Source organism: Trichosurus vulpecula, chromosome 2 (assembly GCF_011100635.1).
Source record: "Trichosurus vulpecula isolate mTriVul1 chromosome 2, mTriVul1.pri, whole genome shotgun sequence".
In the NCBI taxonomy this organism is placed as follows: Eukaryota; Metazoa; Chordata; class Mammalia; order Diprotodontia; family Phalangeridae; genus Trichosurus; species Trichosurus vulpecula.
The window spans coordinates 339504726-339516066 of NC_050574.1; the positions used below are offsets into that span (position 1 = coordinate 339504726).

Consider the following 11341-nt stretch of genomic DNA (forward strand, 5'->3'; position numbering starts at 1 on the left):
ATTATTACTACTATATAATGAATACAATAAAGGAAGATTGGCATAGTGGGCAGAAGGCCAGTCTCGGCATCAGGAAGATCTGGGTTCAAGTCCTGTTTCTAGCACATAGTAGCTATGTAATCCTAGGAAAGTCACTTCCTGTGTGTCTCAGGGCCCCAGGCAGCGCTCTAAGACTCAAGTTCTAGATTAGCTGAAGAACTGCATCATTGGAGTTTCTATAATGGGAGTTCCCTACATCAATAAAACCATAGATCCAGACTAAAAAATTCCATATGTACTCTATGTTATGAGACATGTGTGTGTACATGCACAGAACTTTTCTTAGCCTCTCTGGGGTGTGTGTGTGTGTGTGTGTGTGTGTGTGTGTGTATGCATATGTATGTATGTATATATATATATATATATATATATATATATATATAAATAATTATTATTCTACAGATCTTTTGGAGGTAAATAATAGTACCTGAAGGTTGAACGGATCTTTGATCTCAGTGATGTGAGCACGCCCTTCAGTGGTTAAAGCTGTAACTCATTCATGCCTTTTCAACTTTGGGGCAGCTAGGTGGCACCATGGGTGGAACACCTGGCCTAGAGTCAGAAGGACTGAATTTCAAAATCCAGCCTCAGTCATAGCTATGTGGCCCTGGGCAAATCACTTTAATCCTGTTTGCCTTGGTTTCCTCATTTATCAAATAATGATAGCACACCTACCTCTCCTGGGGCTCTCTCCTAGGGATTAAATGAGATAATTGTAAAGTACTTACTATAGCACCTGGAGCACAGTAGGTCCTATATAAATGTTATTTATTATAATTTTCATTCTATGTGATTCTTGTTCAAATTCTCCAATAAATCCTCCTCACCACGGCACTGAGGTGATCTTTGTCTTTTTGGCTGTGACTATAAGGCACAAACTTTGGCCAGTTCTGCCAATGTGGAAAGGCTTTAAGCACTGTTCCATTCCAAGGGCAGATGTGTCCCCTGTCTGACTGAGGAATGGCCTGGCTCTTTACCGGTAGGGTGGCCACGTGGTGATGGTTTCCTAGGCTGGGGCAATTCATGAACAAAAAGGTATGTCCTGAAAAGTTTGTGCTAATAAGTACAGGATATCCTTAGATAATGGTGTAACCAGATAATTCATTCTACAAAGAAACCTTTACAAATCAAGTATGAAAATTTAGGATCCACTTAGGCAGAGTAACTGCCAGTAGCTAGCTATTGAAACTCGTTTTCCAGATGGAGAAATTGTGTCGATATAAAAAAAAAGTCAATTTGACTCAGACTGATGGTGGTTGAGAACGAGGAAATTTCTTTATTTGCAGGCTTTATCTTCGATCCCTCTCTCTGATTATGTCCTGAATCTAAGAACAAAAAAGAAAAAAAAGCAAGTTTCTTTTTTCTTTTTCTGCTTCTAATTACTAAATAACTTACTACTACCACTAGATTATGGCTGCTGAAATGCTTATTTCTGTGCACAGGTGTATCTATCCCCTGAAAAGCTAGAAATAGAACATGAAGAGATAAAGGATATAATTGAGGGCTCTCTTTTACACAAGTCTTTTGTCTACCATATCGGGAAGTTCCAGCTCTTCTGAGAGTGTGGCACAGAATGTTGGGTCTGGAGTCAAATCCTGGCTTTTGTTAATTATTAATGATGTGACCTTGAACAAGTTACTTAACCCTTCTGGGCCTCAGTTTACAGGAGTGTCTCAGAAGAGCTACAGCTTTTCCTTTAATGGTCCATTCCAGTGCCAGTTCCTGTACCAGATCTATGATCCTATGATTGCTACATCATCTTTGATAACCATAGGCTGAAAAAGCTCATTTTGATCTCGAGAACCACTGCTGCCATTTTAGTATGTTCTTGTGTACTGATTTTGAGTAAAAGGTTGGTTACATCATGGAAACTAAACCTGGATCATGTGACTCAGGATGGTGTGGATGCTGGTTTCATGGTTTCTCTGGCAGAGATTGATCCCCATCACTATGCAGAAGTATAAAGCAATTCAGGGCCCATACAGATAAACACACACACATATATACACACACACACACAGGTTATACAAAGCTATTGCAGGTACACCCCATTCTTCTACATTCATCTCCTGTTGACATATTAGTGTCTAAGAGATCAAAATACATACATACACACACATATATAAACATGCTTCTTACTTTAAGGAAAATATTGCCAGGTTGTCCTTAACTGTCTCTCTCACTTTTAGCTCAAAACATCTCTGTGTCTTCACTAATCCTATCTTTCCTTCCTATCTCAGTTCATGTCTAACTTTTCCCCTTGGACCTTTACTTCTGTGCATTAGAATTTCTTGACTCTTTCTCTTCTTCTTGGCTTTCATGATTTTATACTGTTCTCCATTTCGGTTCTTTTTTTACTAGCTCCAAGTTCTATGCCCATGCTCTAAATATAAGCTAGTGGGCACTTAGATGGCACAATGGATAGAGTGCCAGGCCTGAAGTCAGGAGTGAAGTCAGACATAAAGGATATAATTGAGGGCTCTCTTTCACATGAGTCTTTCGTCTACCCTATCAGGAAGTTCCAGCTCTTCTGAGATAGTGTGGTACAGTATGTTGGGTCTAGAGTCAAATCCTGACTTTTGCTAATTATTAATGATGTGGGTTTTCCTGATTTCAAATTTGGCTTCAGACACGTACTAGTGACCCTAGGCAAGTCATTTAACTTTGCCTGTTTCTTCATCTGTAAAATGAGCTAGAGAAGGAAATGATAAATCACTCTAGTATCTTTGCCGAGAAAAACCAAAATGGGGTCATGGAGAGTTTGAAATTACTGAACAACAAAGCTGAATACTCTTTCTACACTCTTTTCCTAGAAGTTCTACCTCAAGTCTTATCTCTTCCAAGAGATTCAGTTACTAACTTCATGGATTTTTACATGGATATTCTGCTGTCACCTCAAGTTTAAAACACTTAAGACTGAATTCATTATCTTCCCCAAAAAGGCTACCATTTATCCAAAGAATTATTTAGTCAAATCTTTTCATTTTACAGATAAGGAAACTGAAGCTCAAAAAAATTTAACTGACTTGCTTAAAGTCACAGAACTAATCAGTGACAGAACTGAGCCTAGAGCTTAGGTCAGGGGTAGGAAATCCGGGGCCTTGAGGCCACAAATCCTTTTATCAAGGGGGGAATGATTCTGTGAAGTTTGGATTCAGTCAAAGGGCTGCACTTGAGGACCTGGAAGGCCAAATGTGGCCTTGAGGCCACAGGCTCCCCAACCCTGGTAGGTTACCTGACTGCTAATCCATTATTCTTTCCACTGCACTGCACTGAAGCTAGGTTGGTGCTTTTTTTTGGAGACAGCAAATAAACTTGCTTCATATAGTCCTTCCAATTGTTTCATTTTACTCAATGTTGCCTCTTTAAGTCTTCCTAGTTCTATCACTTCCATCTGAATACATTTACCCTCAATTAAAAAACTCTCTCCATTCCATTAATGAAATCTTCCCCTTCCCTTCTCTACTCTCAATATTTGATTCTAAGATCCTTGGTTGATGCGAAGCTGGCTCTAAAAATAAAGTACTATTTTCCTTTTGGTCTAGTTCATACCTGCCACAGCAAAAAATACAAAGGATCTTCAGGCTGTTCATATATTAAGTTTTCAGTGAGACGCTAAGAGAGAAAGAGAACATAAAAGCTTGATGTTAAGAGTCCTCAGCTAAGCTCATGTAGTCAGCGTACATTTGGTTACTTCTCTCTTCTACTAAACCAAAAACATCCAAACAGATTTTTAAAAATTAATATGCTTCCCCTAAGTAAGTACATATACTTCCTAATTTCTGAGGTGAGGGAGAAAACATTTCCTAAAAAAAAGGCTTTTCAATGCAGGCCCTTATGCTACCTTTCAGAGACTAGTGGGAGGTTCCCTGGGGGAATTTGTCCTTTGTTCTGGTTGCCAGTCTCGTCTGCTTGGTTTCCTGGAGCACTTCCTGGTCTTTCTCATGACACAAGAACTCATATTCTCTCATCCCCAAACCCTAATCACCAACTTCTTCCCTGAAAGGAACTACCTTATTAGAACCTGGAAGCTGGTGGGAGGGACTAGACAAATAAAATGCTAATTTAACTTCTGTAAGATGATGCAAGGGACATCTTTTACATAAAATGATCATTAAAATTTGGATTTATGTAGGACCTTTTGAGAAATTTGAAATTTCCCACACTCTTAGCTATCTTCATGAATACAGGATTCTTTCCCTTTAGAATCAAAGAGCAGAGGTCTGCCAGACCATAAAGGGAGACTTTCTTCACTAAGCTACTGAGGAACACTATGGAGATGAGTTCCTGTGAAGACTATTCTAAGAGAGTTCTACTTTAAAGAAATGTTCATTTGTTTTTTCCCTAACTAGGAGCGAAAATTCCACTAATGTAAAGATTTCTAAGATAGAGATTTTCCCTCTCATTGTTGCATTTTAAAGCCTCTCATACTTTATATCAATTGGGATGGTAATAAAGCCTTTCATACTTTATATCAATTGGGATAGTAAATTCTTTACCTTCTGGATAATATTGTCAGATACTACTACTATGCTCCATATTATTTTTCCAGTGGTCTTTACCAAACCATGCTAACCTCAAATAAAACGCACTGCATGTACATAATAAAGGTTATATATTAATAACATTAATAGAAAGTATACTAATCACAAAGAAGTTGAGGAAAAAACAAAAGTATTTAAAAAGTTGAGAATCCAGTCTTGTAATTCCACTTTACTTAAAGAATGTCACCATTAAAGTTGGGTCTACACCCTGAAAGTCAACAATTTTTATTATTTCAACAAAAAAGTAACCTTTAAACACATTTTTCGTCCAAAAGAATGTAGATTACAAGGTGGTCATTCAACTGATTGTTGAATGTTGAACTGAATGTTGAACTACTTGTCTGTAGTACTGTCCCTGTCTAGAATGCCCTTCCTCCTCCTCTATAATTTTAAAATAATAAATCCTATCCATCTTTTAATTCAAATTATAGACTAAGTCCTAAATGTTCTTCCCCAGTATTTCAGCCCATAGGTGATCTAAATTGCTTACATCCCATTCATTTAACACAATCATTTACTACCTAGTATTGTTAATTATCCCAATTAGACCATGACTTGATAGTAGGGATTACACTCTTTGGATCCTCAGGCTAGCATATTACCTTCAACCTCAACAGGTGTTCAATAACCCTAATGAACTGTGACTTAAAATTTGTGATACATACAACCAGCCGGTAAAAACTTATTCTATTTAAGTTAGTATGGAAATCAGTTGATGAAGAATAGGGAGAGGTTCACCTGGAATATTTGCATAATGTTGTGCTTCTCCAAGTATCTCTCAGCTACTTCAAAAGGATCTTGAGACAGCAAAGTAGCATTTGATGATTGCTGGCAACTTGATTCCAAAACTTCATTATCACCCAAAGTCACATCTTGTAAAGACTGTGGAAGACTATCTAGCTGCAATGTAAATTTTAAAAATGATCTGTTCAGGAAGTCTCCAAATTGCAAGAACATTTAAAATGGTGGGAAACAGTGCATGAGGCAGCCTAAGATGAAGAACCGTTTAAAAATACTAAATATTTGTTGCTGAAAACCAAGATTTCCAAGAGAGACAACTCAACTTCAGTTAGGTGAAGAACCAAGTCTGTCCTGGATGGTTACAATGAGCTAGCACACTTTCTTCCTTCTTTATTGAAGTCAGCATTCAAACCCAGGTCTCCCTACTCCAAATCCAGCACTCTTTCCACTATACCACCCAGCTTCACTTCCTCAATAGTGTAAAAGAGCGGTGAATTACTGCTGAAAAGGGTCCAATAATTTCATAACTCCCTCGGCTCCCTCCGCCCCAAGTTTGCCCAAGGGCACCCTAGAATAAATTATTTTGTCTCAAAATGCAAGGAGAAATAGGCATCAAATGAGGCTCAGAGAGCTGAAGGGACTTGCCCACCGTTAAAAAGCTTGCAGGCCCAGGGAGAGACTTTAAAGACCCTTCTGTCTCCGTTTCTTTCCCACCCCTTCCAAACTATCCTGAAGGCCACCTCCACACCTCCCCCCCAATCCAAGCAGAGACAGGAAGCTTCCGACCTCCTTTTCTACACCAGATCGGAGCGGGTGGGGAAAGAGAAGGGGCGGGGCTGTCAAATAGAGGGTCACGTGGGAAAAAAGACGGCTTTATTCTGCCACACTCTTCCCCCTCCCTCGCAGCTTTCCGGAAGTGAGGGGGCGGGGCCATCACCTCCTTTTTACCTTGCACTCTATTTGAGAGGCGAGGCTCGACGGAATGCTTGTAGTACTGTCATGGTGGCTGACTGCGTCCAGTTCTCCTCCTTCGAAGTTGAAGTTGCCAAAATTAATGTTGGGCTCTTCGATTTGCAATTTTCCTTCAGGACTGAGTGAGATTGGGTCCAGTGCCTTCGTTTCTGATGAGACCTCCATCTTTTATGTTGACCCCAAAACTCATGCCTACCCCTCTGGACGCAGCCGACCTAGTTTGTCTCTGGGACCACACTGGGGCCAGGTGCCGGGAGGCCTGTGGTTGTCGTGCACACCTTTGCGTCACCTGGTCTTTATTGCTTTGTCCCCGTTGGAGCTGGCGCTACTGGGAAGAGCACCCCCCAGGGCCCTCCCCCGTGCTCCCTCCTCCCAGGCCGGAAGTTACACCGAGCATCTGCTATGGGACCCTCGTTCTCTGCCAAGAGACCCTCTCCTGGACTCTCACAGAAATAGTTGAGGAAGTGTTCTTTGGAGGAATCCACCCACCCCATCACTGTAGTGGTCGTTAGCAAGGCAACCTGCGTTTGCTTTGCCTTTTTATTGAGCTTATATCCCAACCATCTAACAACCCACTCCTTCTGTTTCTCTCGTGAATATAAGGTGATCTCTGGAAATGGGCCCAGAATTTACTATTAACATTTATTATTAAGTGTTGGGACTGCAAAGATGTAAATTGACAGCCGTTGCCTTCAAGGACCTTATAGATTAGCTAGCTAGCATTTATCTAACACTTTTAAGGTGTCCAAAGCACTTTACAAATATCTCATTCATCCTCACATAAACCCGAGAAGAAGATGGTTTTTTACAGATGAGGAAGCAGGCAACAGAGAGATCAAGTGACATGCATTGGGTCAAACAGCTTGTGGAAGTGTGAGACGGCATTTATATTCAGGTCTTCCCGACTTTCTAGTTCTCTATCCACCGTACCTCTTAGCTTGCCTTGTTTATCTTGGTTAGCACACCCTGTTTAGGTTGGAGTCAACAGGTTGGCTTAGCCACTGCAAACAGGTATACTTGATAATTTATGGTAGGGTCAAAGGGGTCCATCAAAGTGATATGAGAAGTTAGAGGAGTGAGAGATCCAGTTTATTTGGGCAGTTTTAGGAAATTTGAGAATTAAGGGACCTCTGAGTCTGAGGAGTATGAGAAAAGGAGAACAGATGCATTTTTTTTTCCCAGAACCTTTGGAATGATTTCCCTTGCGGCATACCACTCAGCTTAATGAATCAAAGAAGGGAAAGAGGGCTGTTCCTGGCTTATAGACAAAGGGCTGGAAGGTACAAATTTAGAAACATTCTAGTTCAATCCCCATTTTACAGATAAAGAAACTGAATCTTAGTCAAATCACTTACATAGGTAGCAAGTAGCAGAAGTGGCAGGTGAACTCCTGAGCCAGTGTTCTTTTTACTGTGCTCACAGTAACGGTAATTTTCTTACTTCTCCCCCCCCCCGTTTTTTTTTCATCTTCAGGGTATATATCATTGATTGACTGACTTTCAGATAGGAAATAGGGAGAGGAGGGTTGAGAGCAGTGGCATATCGTGTGACCTAATGACCAACAAAGAAGCCGCTTCCTCTTAGTCAATTTCGGCTCAAGCTACTTGATATTGGACTGAATCAAAGTTTCCCCTAGGGTTAGGCGGAAGCTACTTTTTTCACGGAATCATTGTCCAGACAGCCTCCCCCCCCATGTGAATCTTGGGTGTTCACTCTCAAAAACCCAAATTCTGGTCCTAACTCTGTTGTCAGGTGACTGCATAATTCTCTCCCTTCCGAGGCTCTATTCTCTCATCTCTAAAATGGGAATATAAAGCCACTTTACTTTAAGGGGAACTCTCTATGTTGGAGACACATTGACAAGCGCAAAAAGATGATGTTGGAGTGAGGGACTTTTTAACGTTCTCAATATTCCTATGTTGGATTCCGCTGATATCTCATTGAAGCATGAAGGTAGCCTTGGAATCTCCAAGACACTACAGATGGAACGCTAGCTCTGTCTAGGCTTTGGTGAGGGTCTTTTAAGCTATCACCCAGGAAGGAGCCCAATTAAGTTCTCAGAGGCCAAAAGATCATGCAGGCCAACAGGTGTTAAATTTTTTGTTTTTTTGGATCTTGGAATCCACAGAGAACGTCAAATAATAGTAGGTTTGGGATCTTCAGTGGTACACAGGTGTGTGTGGATTGTACTTCTGTTTAACATGTGGCTCTCCAGGAAAAACATAAGTATGTGTGACACACTTTTAAAATTAAGCTGCATTATTAACAGTTTCTCCGTTTTCTTATGTCTAGACAGCCATCCTAATGAATCAAGTCCTGATATGTTCAATCACTTTGCATTCATATCTGACTCTCTGTGACTCCATTTAAGATTTTCTTGGCAAAGATACTAGAGTGATTTTGCATTTTCTTCTCCAGCTCATTTTACAGATGAGGAAACTGAGGCAAACAGGGTAAAGTGGCTTACCTAGGGTCACAAAGCTAGTCAGAGTGTCTGAGGGCAGATTTGAATTCACAAGAATGAGACTAGTCCAGCACCCTGTCCAGTGCACCACCTACGTGCTTTTTCAGAGGGGTAGTTTTTGCCAAATTCCAAGGTGTAAATGCCCACCCTGACAATTTAACTTTCAGCTGCAAACAGAGTTCCTGGCACATAGGGGGCACCTAATATATAGTTGTGGCCTAGTAGCTTGAGCTATGAGAATTGACCACAGTTGCATAGAAAGTAGGTAGCAGAGCTTGGGTTCAAATCTCTCCCACTAACAAGGAAAGCCAGAGGAGCAGTTACATGTTAGAGGAGGATAGAGTACCAGGCTTGGAGTCAGGAAGACCCAAGTTGAAATATGAATAAAAAACAAAAAGTTGAGTGAATGGAGAGTCGAAATGGTGATGGTGGTGATGTTCTGATTGGAAAGAGGGCTGTTGTGAGGATCAAATGAGAGAAAATATATAAAATGCTTTGTGAAACTTAAAGCTCTAACTAAATATAAGTTATTTCTGATTTTTCTCTTTTGAATTTATTCTAATATTTAATATTACTCTAATAATAGCTAAAATTTATATAGTGCTTTCTATGTGCCAGACAGCTTCTTATATAATAGAATTTTTGTTTCTGTTTTCTCTTTTTTTTTCAGGGTAGTCACTGCTTTCCTAAGGTTTCTAGCATCCTTTCTGAACTATCCACTCATTTATCTCCAGTTCTTTTATTAGGCCTTCTAACAGAATTTTTGTTTCTGTTTTCTCTTTTTTTTTCAGGGTAGTCACTGCTTTCCTAAGGTTTCTAGCATCCTTTCTGAACTATCCACTCATTTATCTCCAGTTCTTTTATTAGGCCTTCTAACCGCTCTGACAGTTCCTATGGCTATTCCATCATCTTTTTTTTTTTTAAGAGGGGAAGGCAGGGCAATTGAGGTTAAGTGACTTGCCCAAGGTCACACAGCTAGTAAGTGTGTCAAGTGTCTGAGGCCAAATTTGAACTCAGGTCCTCCTGACTTCAGGGCTGGTGCTCTACTCACTGCGCCACCTCGCTGCCCCCATAGTCTTTTCTGTGTTCTGTTTCTAGTAGGTGCAGTATAATTTTCTTCTTATGGAGTTTTATTCTGAGAGTCTCTTATCCTACAATATTTCTTTTTCCTGTTAGGTCACTCTTTGTTGCTTTGTTGTTTCTTTTTTCCCCTTCTGTGGAAGCTTAACTCTTGAACTCATTCTTTCTGAGGTGTGGATGATTCTGGCCAAATCACATTTGAGGTGTCACTTTTCTAGAAGTGGCTGGCAAAGGGTCCTTGGTGATTGTTGATCCCATCCCAGTTGGTTCCAGTTTTTAAAAAATGCAGTACTCACCATGACCACAGACACAAAGAGCCAGTGGCATGAGAACTAATGTGGGGTGAAAAGCAGATAGTGCTGTGTTTGTGGGTTTTTTTTTTAAATAAGTGTGTGTGTGTGTGTGTGTGTGTGTATTACCTTGTAGAAATTTATTTTTCACTCTCTGCTTTGGAATGTTGTTCTTTTATTTCATTTGACACATTGTCTTACTGCATAGAGAGTTGGGTTTAGTCAGAACACTTCACATCTAGCCAGAAATTGTCAGGCTTCTTTTGCCATCTTAGTCTCTTTTCAGGGATTCCATTCAGAAACTGAAGATGGTGGACACCTTGTGGCCTTTGTGAAATTATTGTTTGTTGGAGAAGTTATCAGGCTAGTGGTGGCTTAAGACTACATCCCCAACTAAGAATAAGACCCTTTGATTGAACAAGAAAAAATCAGGGAAAATCAGGGTGATAAATTAATTCCACCAGAAGGAAGCTCCTTAGAGACAGGGACAATTTTGTTTTTGTCTTTTTATCGTCAATATGTCACATAGTGCTTTGTACTTTTTTTATTTTTAAACTGCAGTTGAGACTTCGTCCACATAGGGGATTCAGTTGAAATTTCTCTACCAAGGCAGCATCTTCTCTGCAACTTAGGAGTCTAAGTGATGCTTTACATTAGTATGCACTTAATAAATGTTTGTTAAATTGAATGAATCTAGGTTCCAAGGAAGTTTCCAAAAATTCCTGCAAATAGATTAGCCCTGCATGCGCTTTGCAATTTTTCTTTTAGTACTGACTTTTGTCAATGTATGCCCCTTCTAATTCTACACCACAGTCCTGAGTAGTGACCACTCAGTTGTCCTTTCCCCAGTAGTTCTATTGACTCAGTTAATCACCAAGAAGAGAGGATAGACGAGGAAGATGGAAATGCAGTTCTGTTTCCCAGGCTTTTATTTTTCCTGGTGTTCAGGTTATACAAGAAAAAAAGTCTTCTGTGTAAGGGAGGGATCCAGATTAGTTGAGTGCCTAATAAACCTGTATAATAAGTCCTGCAATAGCATTTGTATAGTGCTTTAAGTTTTGCAAAGCGCTTTAAAAATATTCTTTTTTTCTTCATAACAGTCCTTGAAGGTAGGTGCTCTTATGATTCCTACTTTACAGATGGAGAAACTGAGGCACAGCAAGATTAAGTGACTTGTTCACTATCATATGGCTGGTAAGTATCTGAGGTAG

The 11341-nt window shown here is 40.1% G+C and overlaps 1 protein-coding gene across 1 annotated transcript; it reads right to left on the bottom strand.

Annotated features, from left to right (window-relative positions):
* Window positions 1-1289: 1289 nt before the first annotated feature.
* On the bottom strand, window positions 1290-6535 carry TEX55 (testis expressed 55). Its single transcript, XM_036744784.1, has 4 exons — window positions 6273-6535; window positions 5322-5483; window positions 3592-3654; window positions 1290-1364 (listed from the first exon to the last, which is right to left on the bottom strand). The coding sequence occupies exons 1-4, from the start codon at window positions 6459-6461 to the stop codon at window positions 1329-1331; spliced, it is 450 nt and encodes a 149-aa protein (XP_036600679.1). The 5' UTR covers window positions 6462-6535; the 3' UTR covers window positions 1290-1328.
* Window positions 6536-11341: the final 4806 nt, after the last annotated feature.

Coding starts and splice junctions, on each gene's coding strand:
- TEX55 (XM_036744784.1), bottom strand. CDS start 6,461: ATGGAGGTCTCATCAGAAACGAAGGCACTGGACCCAATCTCACTCAGT. Junction 5,484..6,272: donor CCTCTCAAATAGAGTGCAAG/GTAAAAAGGAGG, acceptor TTTACATTGCAG/CTAGATAGTCTTCCACAGTC. Junction 1,365..3,591: donor TGTATTTTTTGCTGTGGCAG/GTATGAACTAGA, acceptor TTTTGTTCTTAG/ATTCAGGACATAATCAGAGA.